General features: G+C 44.0%; 3 protein-coding genes across 6 annotated transcripts; 2 read left to right on the plus strand and 1 right to left on the minus strand.

Annotated features, from left to right (window-relative positions):
* Positions 1-738: 738 nt before the first annotated feature.
* On the minus strand, positions 739-5,802 carry FAM216B (family with sequence similarity 216 member B). Of its 4 annotated transcripts, none has more exons than XR_012156210.2 (5): positions 5,718-5,802; positions 5,251-5,292; positions 4,412-4,673; positions 3,927-4,047; positions 739-2,738 (listed from the first exon to the last, which is right to left on the minus strand). XR_012156210.2 is itself a non-coding variant. In XM_073324154.2 (5 exons), the coding sequence occupies exons 3-5, from the start codon at positions 4,508-4,510 to the stop codon at positions 2,587-2,589; spliced, it is 372 nt and encodes a 123-aa protein (XP_073180255.1). In that variant the 5' UTR covers positions 4,511-4,521; positions 5,251-5,292; positions 5,718-5,802; the 3' UTR covers positions 739-2,586. The 4 variants fall into 4 exon arrangements, 1 of the variants encoding a protein (XP_073180255.1); XR_012156208.2 differs by having other exon boundaries at positions 4,412-4,738; XR_012156215.2 differs by having other exon boundaries at positions 739-2,363; positions 2,584-2,738; positions 4,412-5,292.
* Positions 5,803-11,098: 5,296 nt separating this feature from the next.
* Positions 11,099-15,549, plus strand: LOC140912274 (snaclec bitiscetin subunit beta). Its single transcript, XM_073346875.1, has 6 exons — positions 11,099-11,106; positions 11,405-11,658; positions 13,118-13,251; positions 14,253-14,388; positions 15,421-15,502; positions 15,534-15,549. Exons 1-6 carry the CDS (start codon positions 11,099-11,101, stop codon positions 15,547-15,549), a joined length of 630 nt encoding a protein of 209 aa, XP_073202976.1.
* Positions 15,502-20,228, plus strand: LOC140911759 (uncharacterized). Its single transcript, XM_073345514.1, has 2 exons — positions 15,502-16,716; positions 18,846-20,228. The coding sequence occupies exons 1-2, from the start codon at positions 15,991-15,993 to the stop codon at positions 19,380-19,382; spliced, it is 1,263 nt and encodes a 420-aa protein (XP_073201615.1). The 5' UTR covers positions 15,502-15,990; the 3' UTR covers positions 19,383-20,228.
* The last annotated feature ends 320 nt before the right edge of the window (positions 20,229-20,548 follow it).

The raw sequence follows: 20,548 nt of genomic DNA on the forward strand, positions 1-20,548 counted from the left end.
ATTTACTTCTATTTTTTATTAAAAGTCTTCTTGTAAAACACTGAATGCTTTTTCATTGTTCTCAGATCCAAGGGTTTGGGTCTGTGGTCACCTATGCAAATTGGTGAGGCTTTTTATCCAACATTTCCCAGGAAAGGGGGGGTGCAAGTGTTGGGAGGATTGTTCATTGTTCTTAAGATCCAAGGGTCTGGGTCTGTAGTCACCTAGGCAAATTGGTGAGGCTTTTTACCAACCCTTGTCCAGGAAGTGGGTTCCAAGGTTTTGGGAAGTATTTTGGGGGGAAGGACGCGTCCAAACAGCTCTTCCCCAGTAACCAGTATTAGTTTGGTGGTGGTAGCGGCCAGTCCAAGGTATAATATTTTGTACCTTGGGGAAGTTTTGACCTAAGCTGGTAAAGATAAGCTTAGGAGGTTTTTCATGCAGGTCCCCACATCTGTACCCTAGAGTTCAGAGTGGGGGAGGAACCTTGACACGACCTTTCATCAAAAACCTGCAAATCAGATATTTTCAACCAAAACTGAAAGTTTCCATCGGGAAAATCAAAACTGAACCCTTTTGCTACAATGTTTAGTTACAGGGCAGTGTCCTCCTATGCTGCCACAGTGCTTCATGGGTAGGGTGACCAGATAGCAAGTGTGAAAAATTGGGACATGGGGTAGGAGGTAATAGGTGACTATATAAGACAAAGCCCTGAACATTGGGACTGTCCCTATAAAATCAGGACATCTGGTCACCCTACTCATGGGAGTTGTAGTTTGGGTGGCTCATGCCCCCACTCTCCCAGCCTGCCTGGCTGGACTACGTCTTCCAAGTCAAAATTTTCCACTGAAAACCCAGTTTAGCTCTCATTTAGTCAAAAATCCACTTTCCATCGAAAAACAGTTTTGATAGAAAAAATTCAGTTGGTTCTATTGAAGTGAATTTGATGCTCAGAAAAGGGTCTGGATTGACAGCCTTGAAGAGTGATGTCCTCTAATTACAGACCAATTACGGACCACATTCAGCAGTGCCAGCTTCTTCCCACTTCACCACAAATGTGCTTCAGCCCTGGCCTGAACAAACCACTTCTGCTCCATTGCCTGTATTATCCCTGCCCTCTACGCACCGACTGTCAGCTGGGATGCCAATTAGCCTCAACCAAAGTTAGTATTTTTTGTAACATCTCCTAATTCTTAATCCTACTGCATTCTTTTTAATTTTCTACACCCTCCTTCTTTCTTAAGAGTTAAAGGCAAGAGAGGTTGGTTTGGATTCCTGTCTTCTGGTTGTTAAAGGGGGCATGGTTCAGGATGATCTCACTGTTGCCCTCCTTAGGGCTATGGGAGGTAGGTTTGGAATCTAATTGTATCGTGGAGAAGAGGCCCAGTTCTTTCAGACATAGATGTGGTGGGAAAGCCCTTCATAGAATGCAGGAATAGAATATCTGGCGTATGCAATATCCATCACTGTGTCACTTGGAGGTGGGTGCAGATCAACTCAAAGCAGATATGCAGTACAGTGAAGGAAGTGAAATGGGAGCTAGTGGACCCGGGCCTTGTTCCTAAATGGAGGAGACAGACAAAAGATTGGATCCAGGGTCATGCAAGTTGCTTCCCAGACTTTAAAAAGATTAGCTGCCTCTATTTTGTCCAGCAGAAAGTTCATATGGTGGAACAGTTTTAATTTTGTTTACACATTGACATTCTTCATTACATGTTTAAGGCTGGGATTTCAAAGGAAGTTCAGCATCCAATTTACACTGAAAGTTTTTTGCCTTTGGACATCTAACTACCTTAGTCTCCATTGAAAATCCCAGCCTAAATCAGTACCATAGCCAGATAGATGCTGCTTTATGCTGTCTGCCATCCAGCCCGCTCTCAGCCTGCTTTTGTCACATACCTCTCCACTCTTCAAGGCAGCCAACACAGCCATCCCCACCTCCACACAGCGCATCGCAAACGTTTTAACGTTGAAATACAGCCAGTGCTTTAAACACAGAAAGATGGACTAACTGCCATTCCCCCCAGTCCCCATAAAGTCTACCTGGCTGGACTCAGTCACTGTGAATTTCTACAGATTGGTGGGAAAGATGGAGATTAAGTTTAAGTGAGGGATAGTTGATATCAATTAATGTCAGAGTTTGACTCTAACAGAAAAAGGTTAGTGAAGGACAGGCAGTTATCAGACATCTTTCCACTGGGACCTCAGTATGTCCATGCTGCCTTTTCTAATCCTACCTGATTTAACAAAGAGAAGGTTAAGGGGTGATCATATCTTGTAAGTGCCTACCTGGGAAATACAAAATTGAAACTGGGCTCTTCAGTCTAGCAGGCAAAGGTATCACAAGATCCAACGGCTGGAAGTTGAAGCTAGACAAATTCAGGCTGGAAATAAGGCACAATTTTTTAACACTGACACTAACCATTGGAACAATTTGTCATGGGATATAGTGGAATTTCCATCACTGGCAATTTTTAAATCAACATTGGATCTTTTCCTAAAAGAGAGGTTCTAGTTCAAACAGGGGTTATTTGGAGGAGTTCTATGGCCTGTGTTATACGGCAGGTCAGACTAGATGATCACAGTGATGTCTTCTGGCCTTACATTCTATGAACTACAGGCTGTTAATCCCAGCTGAGTTCTCCCAACACTGGACTTCAGAGAGGTGCTGTTTCTAGCTGAGACCTTCCTTGGGTCTCTCTCTTCAGCTTGATCCAGAAAGGAGGTGTAAAACCTGACTTCATGCTCAGTAATATGACCTGAGTGAGAGGATAGGGAAAATGGACAGGAATCAAATATTATACACACATACATGCACAAGTGCTATATCTTTGACGGGCAGTGATGTTGCATATCAATAAATTCACCAGAGAGGGGAGCCTGCATTGGGAAAGCATCAAGCTGCACATAAAAACTAGCTGAACAAGTGATACAGCAGCATCACATCATGCAGCATGGTGTGTTAAAACTGATGGGATGAGAAGTGCTCCTTGCCATGCATGAGCTATGAAGTCTGAAGATAATATTTGTAACTACAATTAGAGCTTCAGAACCTTTTGCTGGCAGCTGCTGTCTCATGGAGATGTGACATTGTCCCTAATGCGGTCAGTGGTGAAAGAAGAAATGATATTTGAGACTTGTGCATCTGTGGTCCTAGCTTAATCATGAGAAGAAAATTTCTGCTACTTGACTCCATTTTTACCTCTCTAATTAGACGGACCATAATCTCCTCCCTGTAATCTGAGTGGAATTTAATAAATTGATTTTGACCTTACAAAGTCCTAAATAGTTTGGGACCCAGCTACCTCAAGGGCTACCTTTCTGTGTAGATATCTGTGCCGTTGTGGTCAGCACAGGCAGTTGAGCTAACAGTTCTTTGGGCTGGTATGTGTGGGTTCGGAGAGGGTGTGGCTGGTAGGGCAATTTCCATGAAAGGTCTTCAACTCAAATTCATTGTCTATCAAAGCCAAAATTTGTTGACCTTCAGGGCATGCCACAAAGATCCATCTGATTTTTGTTGGCCTTTGGTAAGAGTGTGGGATGAGGGATGGGATGGCTGAATGAAGAGAATGGCTCTTGGACACCTTGATGGAAGGAGAGGACATAGTATTTTTAATATCTTTTATCTTCTGATTTTATGCATTCAATGTTTCTGTAAAATAACACCCGGAGCTAAGGATAGGCACTCTGCGAATGAATAAATAACATCAAACCTAGAGTGTTTTGCTGCTTGTTGTCAGAGTGGCCTCTGCTGAGGAAGGCAGAGCGCATCAGCCAAAGGCTTCCTCACCTCTGCCTACAAACTATTCCAGGCTCCATTTTGTGTGTCCAGTGTATTATATGGCACCATAAACTTCTTATCCTATTCACTCAAACCCCAGGTTTACCCTCCAGTCTCCAATTTCTATAGATTGCTGATGCACACAGCAATACCAGCCGGCACTTACCCAGCAAATTCTGGCGCTGGAGATTGAGCATGTACTGATGGGACAACATTTCCCTCAGAGGTTTGCTGTCATAAACTCTCATGATGCTATAGAGGTAGCATTTCTGGCCTCGCTTCAGGTCCTGTAAGAGCAAGGCAGCGCATGGCAATTTAACAGTTAGGACTAAATTTACATCTGATTCTATACTGATTTCAAACTGTAACGAGGGGATTTACGTCCATTGTTCTATTGCACGGGGATTTTATTAAATAAAGCAGTAATTAAACCTGAGGAAGAAACCTTTACAGACAAGTTTTAATTTAACCTTCTTTACCATTTAAATATACACAGAAACTAGGCTACAAGAATGGATAGCATCCTCTAGGTTGTTACCTCTGCTCCTAAAGAGACATTTCTGTTTCATTTAACTAAAAGAGTTAAGTAAGACCCCAGACTGTGAGTGAAATACAAAGAACACTAAACTAGGCCTGCTATCAGTCTGTTACCTTCAGTAAGTAGGTATCCTGAGCAGATGGAGGAACTTGTATGCATAAAACTTTTGGAGAATGACGGGGACCAGGATTTCTCTTCCAATTTTCACCCATCCTTACCCAGCCTCTCAAAAGATTCAAAAACATGAGACAAAACCAAACTTTATATCAATAATTATTCATGATCTTCAAATATCCAGTACAACTCCTCGGAGGGGAGGAACAAAAGCAGAACTAAATTTCCAGACCCATACGGAATGGGCTCTGGTTGGAGGCCCTGGAAATAAGCATAAAGAAGAACTGGATCACTGGGCCCACCTGGAATGAACTCTGCACACTGCCCTGGGGAAGAGAAGAACAAAAACCAGAGTTCTGTCTGCCTTTCCCTTGTGCAAATGCTTTGCTCTCATAACTGTGAATTGTAAATTGTCACCTTTCAAACTGGACTTCGGAAACCATGCAGACCTCACACTACATAAAGCTAAAATGGAGACACCTTCCTATCCCTCTTCACCCATTGTAGAGTGCTGGTGCGAGGGATTAATTTAAGTATATAGTGATTTACAGAGACAATACATATATAATCCCTGCCCCAAAGAGTTTACAATCTAAGGGTCAGATTCTGATACCCTTATTCACATTAGGTAGCACCCTACCCCACAAAAAGTCCCAAGGAAGTCAATTGTGAGGAAGGTGCTATACCGCGTTAGTAAGCCTATTAAAATTGTGTGGTAAATTGGATACGGTGTGACATAATAGAAGGGGAAACGACGCAGGGCAAGCTAATAAGGTTGCGTCCTTTATACTCTGGGTCACTGCACTACCTACTTTTTAAATGTTATTATCCTACTTACGTTAGAAGGGCAGCATGGGTGTAGGAGTCAGCGTTGGAGAGACTGTGGGAATAGACGAGTTGTGAGGAGGAATATGAAGGAAAAGGAGGTTACATGGTATGCAGGATTTGGAAGGTATTTCAAGCATAGGGGAAAGCATAGCAATTAAATCTTTCCTGAAATCATAGGCTATTTACAGCAAGGTGATCCCACCCCACTCTGACCATGGTGAAATCAAAGATCCCATGGCACTTTTCCAATAGGCATGTAAAGGCTAATCCAGGTCAACATTTCCCCCGCTCTCTCTTTTAGGAGAACTGCTTCTGACATCTACAGCTATGTGTGCTGCTGCTTAATGCACAACACCTGCTGCGTTTGTCTACCCTGTTAGTGAGTTGCTAGCATTTAGTTTACAGTGTTGTGCGTTGAGTTACCTGGAATATGAAAGACCTCATACATAAAGCAAATTCTGTTCAGCTCTGACTCACCCCCGGAAATACAGCTTCCCTTTTCCACACAAGACAGCCTTAATACAAAACTGAGTTTCTCCCAGGAACTGCCACGTTCATTCTGTTGACAAATATCCTAGCAACATAGAGTGGGAGAGAGAGAGCGTTACAAGGAACTCTGGGAAGTTGGCCAAGTGCCTTGAGCAACCTCTGACCATCAACCTGCTGATTTTTTTACAATGACTCCATCTTTGTTGTGTAGGAATGGGTCTGACCATTCTACTTCTCCCGGGGATCTGGATGTTGTCTGAACAGCTAAATGAAACTTTTGCTCAGTCTTTATTTTGTGGTTGTAAAAACACTTGTGCAAAGACAGCTGGGGTTGTTGGGAGAATGACTTAGTTTTGAAGACCAGCACTTCCAATAGCACAGTGAATCTTTCCACCATGCAGGTGTGCTGGGAAATGGAGCATGCCCATATTATGAGAAACAAACAGCAGATAGACAGCCCGATACAAGGAGAGAGAACAGAGAATAGACCCAGGTGAATCCTACAAAAATGTTCTATAAACATACCTTCAAATTTATCAACAAATGTCCTTCATCTGTGTTAGCAGGAGGCATTTTCAAATGCACCTAAGTGAGGTAGAATCACAAGTCCTATTGACTTTCAATGGACTTGTACTCCTCAGTCAATTGAAAGTCCCACACAGCAACTTTCTCTGTTTACTTTTGATGAATATTCTAGCAAATGAATGTACGGATAGGAATGTTCACAGAAACTGTGAATTTCCAGGGAATACTGCAGGATATTCATGGAAAGCAAATTTTAAATGCATGCTCTGTAACTTCCTTCTCAGAGTTATGTTCATCCAGGCAGGAAATGGAAGTGTACAATGTGTCTTATGTGTCTGATCAAAATAGCACAATTTCTTACTACGCTCAATGAGCTGCTCACAAATAATCTACAGGCTGAGAATTATCTGCAGAAAGTATTTAGTGAGTAATTTCAAGTAATGAATAAATTCAAGAAAATGATTATCAGTTCACAGACTAGTCATGAACCAAGTAAGGAGAGGTCCAATCCATTGATTAAATGAATTGGTACCATTACTATGTACTTATCTAGTGGTAGTGGAAAGACATTTTGCTATATAGTAAACGGCATGCAGTATGCACTCAGAAACTGATTCTCTTATAAATATATTATGGTGAGAATGAGAAGTGGGTAAACTACTCAGACCACTTATTTACCATCATTTTATAGGTTTAGTACATAATCCTCCTTTAATACACTGTCCTTCACCACAGAACAAACACCAAACACCTTTTCCCGTACCACATTACCCAGAAGGGCAGGAGAAGCAGCCTAGTGATGAAGGATATGACTCTGCAATTGTTGCTCACATTGTGAGTATCTCGCCTGATTAGATGCTTCTCAATGTGAGTTAGGATAGCAGAGGCAGGCCCTCATATGCTGTTTGTAAGATAAAATAAAGGGAAATTTGCCACTGGGATACACACCCTGGAGCTATACAGAACCAGTCCCACCCACAGTCCATCTTTAAGGAGGCACTAGGATCCATCCCCTGAGGTCTCTCTAATGAATACACCCCAGCTAATCACTATATCTCTTTAATTTTAAAGAGACAGGACTAGCTTTAGGGAACAACTCTCCCTGGACCTGGTGGCAATGAGACTATATTTGTACAAAGAAAGGGGAAAAGGAGTTCGTTTCAACTCCTTTAATAAATATTTGGGTTTTAAATGAATGCATGAACTCAGACTTATGCTCTAATCACATAGTGTGATTCAGAGCATTTAATGAATGCAGGAAGTATTTACTGTACATGAGGGTGTTTGGACAAGGTTTAAGAAAACGGTATGTCATGGGGAAGCTTGTGTATCTTAATACTTAGTCCTGCCATGAGTGCAGGGGACTGGACTTGATGATCTCCTGAGGCCCTTCCAGTCTTATCATTCTATCATCCTATGTTTAATGGAGCTTGAAGGGGTTCTCAGCTCTGACTTGTTCCATTGCCTCATCAACAGCCTTGTCCTGAAGGGAATGTCTTCATCTGACGGGATAAGAAATATAGTTTCCATGTTCTCTCAACTCTAGGCTCCTGCCCTACAAAACACACACTCACACATAGACACCTCTCTCTCTCTGCTCCCCTACCTCATCCTCATCCTCCATTAGACAAAGTATTCTACAATGATGGGCACAAATATTATAGATGTTACTGTTGTATTTGGAACCAGTACTGTAGCCTATTTTTATAAGGGTCATCCTAGAAGGTCAGCCCTACCTCTTCCCATGTTGTGAAGGGAACTTATTTGTTCTCATATCATTTCTCAGTGGACACTTCAGATTAAGGTGTGTTTCTGAAAGGCTTTGCTAAACAAGCAATGGGTGCTTAAAATAGCACAGATGTCAGAATTGGACCCCACCCATCTTTGTTTAAGGGAGAGAGATTATCTAAAAAGATTTCAAGCTAAATATTAGAGCTGGCCTCATTTACCAAAGGAAGTAGCCATCCTTGCCAAAGCTGGCATCATAAATATCTCAAGGACACAGTTTTTATTTCACACCAAAGTGAAAAGGAGGAAGAAAAAACAGAGAGAATCTGCAATATGGTATTTATCAATCTCTTTTTTTTTACTATGCTTCATTCTGTGTGTTTCTAGTTCTCTGTCTCTCTCAGTCTATTTATTATATTATACACACATATCAACAGTTGTCTTTCTTATGCATGTATCTGCTTCCGCTTTATACGTTTCTTACTTTTTCTCTTAATCATTGGGGGTGGGGGAGTGTTTTCAGGACGCTGCACCTGATTCTAATCTCCACTATACTTGTGTAAATCTAGAGTAACCCCAATGGATTAAATAGAATTATTCTGAGATTTGACCCCAATGTAATGAAGATCAGCATCTAGCCAAGCCAAGTCACACTAGGGTTGAGTTTGGCCTGCTGTGTATCAGAGTTAGCCATGTGAGTCACATTAATGTTAACTATGGAGTCCATGGAGAAATCCTCATTCATTATGCTGACAAAATTCCTTTCCCTGGGTTGTTCCCCTCTCCTACCATTGTTATTTTAGCGCTGCAGCTATTTTCCTCCTATTCAGTCCATCATTAGTTCAGCATGTCATTGAGACTAGAATATAAAAGTGTCATCTAGGCAGCTCCTGTGTGAGTGGACAGCAACTTGTTGCTGAGCTGCCTCTGATGGGTGCTGTTGCTGTTCATTCATTCACTCCTGTCTACCCTCTTTGGAGTTGGAGGTACAGACTTAGAAAGGAAGATTAAAAGAACAAAAAATGTACAGTTTGTCTTAATAAATCGTGGGGTGGAATCGGGGAGGACATAATTGTCTCTGTGTATCTGAAGTGTGTGAACACCATGGAAGGAGTCTTATTCAGAACAGAGAGTTATAACTAGGAATAATGGGAGAGAATTAGGAAGGAGAATATTTAGGCTGAACCACAGGGCAACATTTCTGACAGAGGCATCTGTTAGAATCCCAAAGGGAAGTGGTGGTAGCCCCATTCCTGAAGACTCTTGAAACTTAACTGGACAAAGGAATAGGAAACACAGTGTGGGAACAAGCCTACAAGGAGAGGCTTAGTCTAGGTGAGATTAGGGGTAACACTTTCCATGGGAGTTGGGCACATAACCAGCTTAGGTGCTTTTGAAAATCCCAATTAGGCGTCTTTTGCATCATTAGGTGCCTAAATACCTTTGAAAATCTGGCCCTAAGTCACTACTGAAAATGGCATTCAGGCTCCCAAGTCACCTAGGCACTTCTGAATATTTTACACAACATAATGAGTCATGTTGATGATAAAACCATGATAAAACCATCTACCATCTATGGAGTATGATGTAAAGACATTGTTTCTCTCCTCCGTTACACTGACACCAATGGAGATGCCCTGGCAGATCTCTTCCATTTCTTACTTTGACCGGCAGTCAGGTGCCTGGATGAACAACTTCTACCTGATATTTACACATTGCAGGCAACAGTGTCGCAAGGTCTCCTAGCAATGAAGTCCCTTCCATTTTTGTTCCTGATTCTAGGCGTACTGGTTCTCCCTGGCTTGGAAGGTGAGTATAATGCATCTAGAATGTCTGTCTGATGCTGCAAAAAAAGAAACACAGCCTCACCATTTGCTTCTTGTTGTTAGCAGCACAGAATTATTTTAAAGTTAATAGAGTAAAAATTCTGAGGCTTTGGGGGTTTTTAACGTAGAATGAATCTGGTGTATTGTTTAATATTTATGTAATGCAGTGACAGTGAGCAAAGGTTGGAGCCAGGTCTAGCGTGATGTGCCCTTGTGCAAGCCTTTCTACATGCAAAGAGCTGCAAAAGGTCCTCAGTAATTCCAAATGATCCACACCCTGCCCTCAACCCAGAAGTACAACTCTTCCGAGTATGACTGAGGCAGGGATAAAATGAGAATGAGCTGCTTTAAGACTGACAGGCCTAGGAGATGCTGGGGGGTGGCGGGAGGGGAGAGAGAGTGTGTGTGTGTGCGCGTGTCCATTGTGCTGTTGACTTCCCCTTGCATTAGAGGTGGTGTGGGCCTGCACCACCCTAAGGACCACTCCAGGAGGGATCTCTCACGGAAGACCAGAGAGTGCAGTGGAAGCATGACCACTGCATTATGCCTGTACTGTCCCTGAAGTTGGTGCAGCACACTCCACTCTCTGCTCCTGGCCATCTCTGCTGGTTATCAGGCAGGTTGAAGGAAGGGTCCAGCACCATAATTCACCCCCTCCCTCTCCCCTGTGGGATGGCTTGAGTCCCCAGATACTGAAAGTGACCCAGAGTGTGCAGGTATCCTGGCAGGGAGCTCCAAGGGGAGAGTGGTGGGATGAAATTGTTCAGTGCACCTTCCTCCCCATATTGTTGCTGGGTTAGTGCCAGGCCCATCTAGCTCTAGAGGGGAAAATAGGGCTTCCACAAGATGAAATTTGAATGGATAATACAACAGATTCTAAGGTAGAGGAAATTACCATATGAGGTTTTGGGAGAGAAATCAATGATATTTGGAAGTTGAATCCAACTGTGCTGATTGTTTACTAAGAAGGATGTTGGAAAGAAATTGACTGCAATTAGTTTCACAAAATTAATCTTAATTCTGGCCTGACAGACCTGTATTGTTCTAGTATTCCTCCTTCTCTCCTAAAGGTGTTGATACATCTCAGCCCCAGCCTGCAATTCACATTGCTAGTCCTGTCCTGGGTCCTCCCTGACAAAGCTTTGCTAATACACATACTCCTGATCTGCAGAACCAAACAATACCCGCCAGTGCCTTTCAGTTCTGACCTGCTGCACCCCCTGCAGTCTCTCCCAGGGGCACAGCCAGAGAGGAATCAGCAAGCTGCGATGCATTGCACCAACCACTGACATGGTTTTGTGAAGTAGAGAAGTGGATCCATTGTATCCTGCAATGAGAGCAGCAAATTAATATTGTTTATGACCTCATCAGAACTTGACTCCTAAGACGAGTGCGCTTCATTTGCTGAATTTGCATTGTCCCGCTGAATATCTAGTACGTTTGCTCCTAATTATATTCAGTAAATCATCCTTGTTTCACTTTATATAGACTGTTATAACTCAGTTCACATAGATTTAAAGAGACATCCAAGGTGAGAGGGAGACATATTGTCCAGAGAGATATATGGACTTTTGTTCTTCCGGTACCTCTATCTAGGAGTTGGTTTGTATTTCTCATAGGTGACGAGAACCCAGGTGTCAAACGTCGTGATGTCCGGTTCTTGGACAGCATATTTGGGGGCAGTCATTCTTCACCTAAGGACATTCAAGTCCCAGCTCAAGCTGACTCCTCCTTACTAGAGTCAGAATTGTTCTGCCAAGGTCCCTGTCAGGATGGATGGGTCAGTAACATGGGCCAGTGTTACAAGTTTGTCCAGGAGCAAAATACATGGGCCGATGCTGAGGTACCAGGTTCTTCAAAATGAGAATTTTCTCTCTCTCCCCTTGTTCTATCTTCTTTTACTTTTTTGTTTCTTTTCTCCTTCCTTTCTGATTTACCTGAAATGTATCAATCCTGGCAGAAGGTACTTGATACACATTTCAGGGCTGAACATGTGGGTGAGCTACCAGCATGCAGCTTTGCCATGTGAGATGCTCAAGTGGCTATGAACCAACTCCTACTCAGCTCTCAGATCTTTTGAAATCTGAAAACAGTTCTCATTTAATCCCATCTCTCTCCACTGGACAGGATTCACTGCCTTTGAACATTGGCATTTTTCCATCTAAACTCTGGAACAAGCCAGAGAATTTCTAATTCCTTGTTAAAATCCTAACACCAAACTGAAGAGAAGGTTAGGTGATTTTCCTGTTTATGAGGCAGTTGGTCCCACCCCCACTCTGAATGTGCTAACTCATCCCTAAGAGGCTTAACTTTTATCTCTCTGCCTCATAAAAACACTTCTGAAGAGAAAATTCCTTTTGCCTTGTCTGTGTTCCTCCAAATCTCAGAGGCTTGCTAAAAGATAATCTGACTTCACTTCGCTCCCTGTTCTAATTATACCAGATGAGGCCGGTCTATATTGATGTACTGATATGGGGTGGGGGGAGGATGGAGTTCAAAATATTGTCAAAATATGCTAATTTTCAAAATGCAGACACCTCCCTCAAATGCACTCGGTGTAAATGTTTGCTTAGCGGTGCTGCTTTCCACGGAACTCTTTAGTAAAAAGAGAAAGATTTATACAATCTGAGGTTATGGCTATGAGAATATGTTCAGTTTAAATGACAAAACAAATGCCTTAGTCATCAAGGTGAACTGGCAAAGGGCTCCTTAGGGCCAAAGCAAACTGTGCCTTTATTTCAGGCTGCAGACAAAGGGGCCTCCTGCCTTAGGGGAAAGAAAAACCATCTTCTTACCTGAAGATAGAGGCAAAAATCACACAATCCCACTCAGCAGAACATAGTTAAGAAACTCTTTACCCCATCTTGATTGGTGGATGGCTGGGGAAACAAGAAGAAAATCTATTTCTTAAACACTTTTGGCCTTTCAATTTTCTCCATCTTCCTTTTCTCTCTCTACTTTTCTCCCTTTCTGCCCTCTCTGCTTTCCACACTTAATGTTCTTGTTTTCCCCTTTATCATTATTGCTTCCTCTCACACTTCTCCACTCCACTAGCCTAGCTCCATTTGTATGTCTTTCTCTACTCCCTTTATACAACTTTCTCTCTTATGTCCTATTTCCCCCCTTTCTATTTCATTCTCCACTGCCCTTCTCTTTTCACTTTCTCTTATATTCTTGTCTCTCTTTCCCTCTTCACTCCCATACCCAAACTTTTTCCACTTTTCTCTCTCCCCTTTTTGTTTCACAAACTCTCCCCTCACTCTCTTTCCCACTCTATGTCCCTGGGTCGAATTTGCTTTTACCCTGCAGAGTGCCAGAGGATAGCAGAGGGAGGTCACCTCACCAGCATCTCCAATGCAGCTCAGAATGATTTCCTTGTGAACCTCGCCAGTTATGCAGACAAAAGGACAACCCAGTTCTGGACAGGAGGAAGTCACCAAAAGGTAAGTGTACTCAGAAAAGGCATGAAAACAATAACCAGCTAGGAGAGGTTTACAGAAGGGATGAGCAAAAATTTTCCATAGAAAATGTATTGATTTTCAGTGATTAATATTAATATCAACTTAATATTTTTAGCTTTGAGCCCCCTCCCAAAAATTGGTTTTCGATTGCGGAAAACCAAAATATTTTCAGCTGCTATAAGCACTTTTTTTTTCAGATTTGATTTTTTAACAAAAAAATTCTTCAGAACCCCATCCTCCCCCCACCACACACACATTTTAGCCAACACTAGCCCACAACTGCAGGATGACCTGAGTTCAGGCTTCGCTGGATAAACTGGCATGTGGAGAATGGATTCTAGGTTTAATTTCTGCCTGGCAGAATGTAAACTCAGTAGAAATGAGTTAATACTATCAAAAGCTTCTGTGAATATATTTATTCAGATTTTTGTAATGAATTCACTTGAACTGTCTTCTCAGCAATATTCTAGGAAATGAGTTTATGGTAGGGGCTTTTGTTGATACAATGAATTTACAATTAGTGGAATATTCAAAGAAAGTGAACCTCATATTTGTAATCATTACTATTTGAACTAGAAACTTGATTCTATGAATTATATACATGCAATCAGGAACCAGAAATGTACCATGTTCTCAGTGTCCATTCCAAACATCTCAAAAATTGAACACCAAATACCTGCAATGAACTCGTCATAAGTGAGTTATAGACTGATTCAGAATAACAAACAGATTCAGGAAAATTGCAATCTATTTGAGGACAATTCACAAATGGAAGAACAGGTGAAGTGAATATGATACATTATTCAAAATGAATTATTCATGCAGCTCCACAGGCCAATAATGTGACTGTAGGCAATAAGGGTATGCACACATTTCTGTGGAAGCCCCCTCACACTCCTTCACTCATTTTCAATCCCAGCAGAGTATTAGAATACCTGTCCTCTCTGCAGTTCTCATTAAACTTCTGTATTACTTTTCTGAAGGGTACATCTCTGAGATGGACTGATGGATCACTGCCAAATTTCATCCAGAGGCCTCTGAGCTCGATTTTCAATGCCATTGGCGGAATATTTAACCATATCTTCAATGTACGAATCTGCCTGACTCTAAATTTAAGAGGTAAAGAAAACAGGGATTGATTTATGACTTACACTTTCATACTAGGCAGAGTGACTGAGGGTAAGGAACAATTGTTTCTGTTAGATTAATAGATTATGAGGCTAAAAGGTACCACTGTGATCATCCAGCCATAGGACTTCCCTGAATTAATTCCTGTTTGAACAACAGAATATCTTTTAGAAAAATATCTAATCTTGATCTAAAAATTTCCAATGACAGAAAATCCATCACAACCCTGGGTAAACTGTTCCAATGGTTAATACCCTCACTAATAAAAATGCGTGTCTCATTTTCAGTCTGAATTTGTCTAGCTTCAACTTCCAGCCACTGGATCTTGTTATATCCTTGTCTGCTAGACTGAAGAGCCCATTATCAAATTTTTGTTCCCCATGTAGGTACTTATAAATTATGATCAAGTCATCCCTTAACCTTCTCTTTGTTAGTCTCAGGGAGCTCAATCTAGGTTATCACTCTAAGGCATGTTTTCCAGTCCTTTAATTATTCTCTTGGCTCTTCTCTGAACCCTCTTCAATTTATCAACATCCTTCTTGAAGTGTGGCTATCAGAACTGAACATGTTATTCCAGTGATGCTTTTTGTTTCAAGACAGTTTCCTTGCTCATCAGGGTCAGAACTTCTCCCCAAAACACACCCATGCATGCAAACACACACACACACCCATATGCCCACAGAGCTCCACTATTATAACTCAACCCTGCTCTGTGAACCATTTTCTCCTGGGGCGAAACAGGAAGGTAGTCTCCATTTTTGTTTAATCATGAGCTTTCCTTAGCCTTGCCCTACCAATGGACCCCAACCACCCCCTGATTGGACCATATTTCCTGGATTAGTTGGAGAAAATGTTACCTTTTGGTTAGTGCAATTTATATATTTTGTAAACACAAATTAGAAGGAGAATTAGTTTCCCAGGGACTGAACTGAGCCCAAATGAGCTCATGTCAGAAGTGAAAAAATTCATTTATAAATTGTTCTGTTACTTTTCCTTTTCATCTTCATTTGTCTTTGTTTCCAGTCCAGGGTAAGTGGGATGGCTGTAACTGCAACAAGAAGTTATCATTCATCTGCAGTTACAAACCCAGTTTGATCCCTGAAGGGTTAATGTCTAGCTATTCCACCTGGAAGCAGGCGGGGCACACCCTGACTGTTTCCTAGAAGCAATGCACACATTGCTCTATCCAAGGACAAGGGCTAGATATGAACCCTGAGAACTTGATTGTTTGGACAGCAACTGTGGGAGGTTTTTTTAGCCTGGGCTCAAGGCCTGAGAACCAGGATTGTAGTAGATAGAGGATGGTAACTAAGCATATGAATCAATGTCATACATTCCTTTGTGTAGCAGTGTGTAATGCTTAGGGGGAGAAATATAATAAAAGGAGAAGGTGGAAGGCAGGGGGGGCAGAACAGCCCATCTCCGCTGACCAGCCTGTTTGCTTGCATAAAGCTGTGTTCTGTCTCATCACTGAACCGCAACAACTGGCGCCCAAACGTGGGGCCCTCAGCACTCACCTCGCCCGGCAAGGGTTTCAGACGCGTCACTCATCCACTTCGTGGATCCCGGTGAGTATTTTTCATTGTGGTAAGTATGGGAAGCTCCCTCTCTGCTTTGCAAGTGCAACACCGTAATGAGCTGCAGTATTTGCTGCGTAAGGCTCAGCATGACTGCCCGGCTCGAGAACTCACTCTCCTGCTACAGGAGGTGCGTGCCAAGTGCCCGTGGTATCCTGAAGCTGGAAGCCTTAAGCTAGCGGACTGGGAGCGATTGGGCCAGACATTGCACAAAGAGCCTCGGGCACCCGTGCAGGCTTTACATGCCTGGCACCTCTGCCACGACGTGGTACAGCGTGTCGCCTCGGACAGACCCTCCCTCGCGAGGCTGGTGCTCTCGCCACCCCCGTCCGCCCCTGCAGCCATCCCCCCTCCTGGCGATGCGACACAGCGTGTCGCCTCGGAAAGGCCCTCTTCAGCACCAACAGAGGAGCTGCCGATCCTGCCACCCCCGTCTGCTCCTGCAGCCATCCCTCCCCCTGCTTTGCCCCCAGTGCCTCTATTACCACCGCCTGCCTGGCCTTCCCCACCGGAGCCGGTGTGTGATCACCCTCCCCCCATGGGGCCCCCCGGAGAGTCATCTGCATCTGCTCAGAAGCTTTCGCTGGTGCAACAAATGGTTCACGCAGCGAAAGCTCGATCAGATCTTACAGCAGAGGAGCTGGCTGATCTGGTCTCCGTTTGCCCGGTGACCTGGCAGAATGATGACCAGGGCAACCCCGTGGGCACCTGGACCACTCTGCCATACTCGGTGGTTAGAGAGGTAAAGAAAGCAATTCGTGAATTTGGCCTGACTAGCACCTTTGTGCGTGGTCTCATTGAAGGGATGGGTGCTGGGTACTCCCTAATCCCTGAGGATTGGAAAACGCTGCTGCGCATGATGTTGTCACCCAGTCAGTATGTTATTTGGCTTAGTGAGTATCGGCAGATGGCAGAACGCCAAGCCCAGGTATATAGAGAGCAAGGTATCATTTATGAGCATTTGGCAGGGGAGGGCCAGTTTGCTACTATTGGGATGCAGTCTCAACTCCCTCAGGCCGTCTTCCCCATTATCTCCACCTGTGCCCAGCATGCCTTCAAGAAGGTCCCGGATTCAGGCAAGCCTACCAAAAGCTTTGTCAGTATCCGTCAGGGTGCCTTAGAGTCCTTTTTGGATTTTACCAACAGATTGCAGGAGGCTATCCTCCGACAGGTGGATAACACTGAGGCAGCTCACGAGCTCCTGTTAAAATTGGCAGTTGAAAATGCAAATGAGGATTGCCGCCGTGCTCTCCAGGCAGCACAAGTCTCTGGTATTTTAGAGCTCTCAGACATGCTGCGGGCGTGCCAGAACATTGGCACACAAGCCCACAAGGCTGGAGTTCTGGCTGCCGCCCTCAGAAAAACTGGGAAGGAGGGGAAGCGCTGTTACCGCTGTGGAAAGGAGGGTCATTTTCAGCGGGAGTGCCGCTCATCTAAGGCACCAGCCCGACCCTCAAAGAAGTGCCCCAAGTGTGGGAAAGGTTATCACTGGGCTAATCAGTGTCGTAGCGGGTCGGGAAACCGCACGACGGGTCCCCCCCGAACCCAGGGCCAAACGGGGGTGTTTCCTACTCAGGCAATCGCTCCTCTGCCTTGGAATCCGTAGACTCTATGAGGGCAGCGACTGCTGGAAGTGCAGGGCTTGATTTGATCATGCAGGAGGACACTGACTTTCAGCTGCCAGGGGAGGTCTGTGCCATACCTACACAGGTGATGGGACCTCTCCCTGCCGGCTTTGTAGGTCTTGTTCTCCCTCGCTCACATGCTGGGAAACAGGGCTTTTTTGTCATTCCAGGGGTTATTGATGCTGATTACACTGGCATTATTAAGGTTCAGGTGTGGACTCATCTTCCACAGTCGCTCCCGCGTGGACGGTCAATTGCACAATTGATTTTAGTCCCCTATCAGGTGCCAGCTGCCGAGGATCGAACTCGGGGTGGAGGAGGCTTTGGATCGACGTTGTCTCACTCGCCGTCTTACAGCATCTTCTTGCCACTCGTCATTTCCCTTACTTTGTTGCTCATATTTGCAGTCATACCCCTCTGCCTGGGCCACTCACTGAGGGCAATGCACGCGCCGATCGCGCGTTGCGTGGTCAGGTAAATTCCCTTTTTTCTGACCCCATTGAAAGCCATGCCTTTTTTCATCAGTCTGCCTCTGTTTTGGCCCGGCAGTTTCACATTCCTGCTGATCATGCACGTTCCATTGTTCGTTCCTGCCCCCACTGTGCTGCTGCTGCTCCTACCTTTTCTTATGCCGTTAACCCCCGAGGTACCGCAGCAAATCAGCTGTGGCAAATGGATGTTACTCATGTACCACAATTCCGCCCCTATTAATTTTTACATGTTTCCGTTGATACTTATTCAGGCTTCCTTTGGGCAACCCCACAACGTGGGGAAGCCACTAACAAAGTTATTCACCATTTGCTGGCCTGCTTTTCTGTTATGGGTCGCCCTTGCCAAATTAAAACAGATAATGCCCCAGCCTACTGCTCTGCAGCCCTCTCCACCTTTTGTGCCCGCTGGGACGTCCGTCTTAAACACGGAATCCCTTATAATTCCACGGGCCAAGCCATTGTTGAACGTGCCAATCGCACACTCAAAACCTTGCTAGATAAACAATTAAAACAAGGGGAGCTGCGTCTCCGAACCTTAGGAGACATTCAACAACAGATGTATATTCTCTTGTTTACTTTAAATAATTTAACACTGAATGCAGATCAGCAGACCCCTGCGGATCGGCATTTTCACAAATCTGAGGTACTGGAAAGACCGCGTGTCTTTTACCGTCAGCTGCCCGATCCACAGTGGCTGGGCCCAGCACCTCTAATCACTTGGGGTCGGGGATATGCTGCTGTGTCTCTCCCTGCAGGACCGTTGTGGGTTCCAGCCCGGTGCGTGCGACCAGCACTTAAACAACATGGCATGGCACCAGGGGCTGTCAAATCCCATACCAGAGTTTCAGCTGACCTTGGAGGAGACCGCGTTGCCCCCCGAGTCGACAACGGCGGGACGGAAACGGAGGAGGCGTAACGTCCCAAGCCAGCCCGTGACAGGGGGAGCAGTAAAAGCATTGGTCGCCACGGCTCAACGAAAACTGGCAGCAGATCAGCAGCCAGAAACTCCTAAGACTTTGTTTGTGGCGATTCTCGCCCAAATCATTGCTAATTCTGTGATGATTGTGTGCCTTTTGTGCCTGCTATTTTCTGTAGGGGTTGGCTCGGAAGCGCCTCCCCCGTTACAAGCCCGAAGGAGAATAAGATACTGCTCTTTGCTTATGCTAATCTTTTCTCCCAGTATTTTAGCATGGCTAATTGGGGCCCGGCCAACTATACTCTGCCTCGCACGGCTATATTCCTTCACACACCGTACCCGGCCGGGGCTCACAATGTCACCTGTGCGCGTGTAGTTAACTGCACTAGTACAAAGGTGCCATTGGGCTGTCAAAAAATTTCTCAATCCCTTTTAAATTGTTCCCATGCTGTTAATGTTTCATATAATTATGGCCATATCATCCTACCATCAGGATGGGTTTTTACTTGTGGTTCATGCACCTTTAATTATATTCCTGCAAATTTAAGTGATGGCACCCTTTGCTGTCTTAGTAGAATGATACTTATATTGCCTTTTGCTGGTTACAATTGTAGTAAAAGAAGTGTACCCCTTTTAGATGATTATATTGCAGATGTTAAGCTTTTGGTTATTTTGTGTTTGTAATCATTGGGCTTATTTTTTGTTGTTGCTGTGTACAATGTATTCCTTCCTTGTTAAGACTTTGTAAAATTTTTGCCCTGGAAAGCTCCCCAGGTTATGTCCTTGTCTGTCTGGGAGTTAAATAGCATGATAAAACAAATTGGCGGCTACCATGAGATGGCCAATTATCAATAAACAAAAAAGGGGAGATGAAGGGTTAATGTCTAGCTATTCCACCTGGAAGCAGGCGGGGCACACCCTGACTGTTTCCTAGAAGCAATGCACACATTGCTCTATCCAAGGACAAGGGCTAGATATGAACCCTGAGAACTTGATTGTTTGGACAGCAACTGTGGGAGGTTTTTTTAGCCTGGGCTCAAGGCCTGAGAACCAGGATTGTAGTAGATAGAGGATGGTAACTAAGCATATGAATCAACGTCATACATTCCTTTGTGTAGCAGTGTGTAATGCTTAGGGGGAGAAATATAATAAAAGGAGAAGGTGGAAGGCAGGGGGGGCAGAACAGCCCATCTCCGCTGACCAGCCTGTTTGCTTGCATAAAGCTGTGTTCTGTCTCATCACTGAACCGCAACAGATCCCGCCTTAGCCTGCAACAGGAAGTCTATGCTGCTCATGAAATCTGACCACTTTTACTGCACTCAGAATGTCGTTCAGCCACAATTAATGAGTGATTCTTTCATATGGTAAAAATCAAGATGTCAGTTTAAAAAAACCCAGAATGTTAACTCATATGATATAGATAGAACAGAAAACAGCAGAAGAAATTAAAAAGTGACTTGCTCATAGACTGCATTTAGAACACTGTAAAAAGGGTGATATAAAAATAATTTCTGCTTTGATCTGAATGCTTGATGAAATCAG

This window comes from Lepidochelys kempii, chromosome 1 (genome assembly GCF_965140285.1).
Source record: "Lepidochelys kempii isolate rLepKem1 chromosome 1, rLepKem1.hap1, whole genome shotgun sequence".
Classification (NCBI taxonomy): Eukaryota; Metazoa; Chordata; order Testudines; family Cheloniidae; genus Lepidochelys; species Lepidochelys kempii.

Coding starts and splice junctions, on each gene's coding strand:
- FAM216B (XM_073324154.2), bottom strand. CDS start 4,510: ATGGGTGAAAATTGGAAGAGAAATCCTGGTCCCCGTCATTCTCCAAAA. Junction 4,048..4,411: donor AGGATACCTACTTACTGAAG/GTAACAGACTGA, acceptor TTGCTCTTACAG/GACCTGAAGCGAGGCCAGAA. Junction 2,739..3,926: donor CCAGCGCCAGAATTTGCTGG/GTAAGTGCCGGC, acceptor CCTCTCACTCAG/GTCATATTACTGAGCATGAA.
- LOC140912274 (XM_073346875.1), top strand. Junction 11,659..13,117: donor GGCCGATGCTGAGGTACCAG/GTTCTTCAAAAT, acceptor TTTACCCTGCAG/AGTGCCAGAGGATAGCAGAG. Junction 14,389..15,420: donor CCTGACTCTAAATTTAAGAG/GTAAAGAAAACA, acceptor CTTTGTTTCCAG/TCCAGGGTAAGTGGGATGGC.
- LOC140911759 (XM_073345514.1), top strand. CDS start 15,991: ATGGGAAGCTCCCTCTCTGCTTTGCAAGTGCAACACCGTAATGAGCTG. Junction 16,717..18,845: donor CATACTCGGTGGTTAGAGAG/GTAAAGAAAGCA, acceptor CTCTCCCTGCAG/GACCGTTGTGGGTTCCAGCC.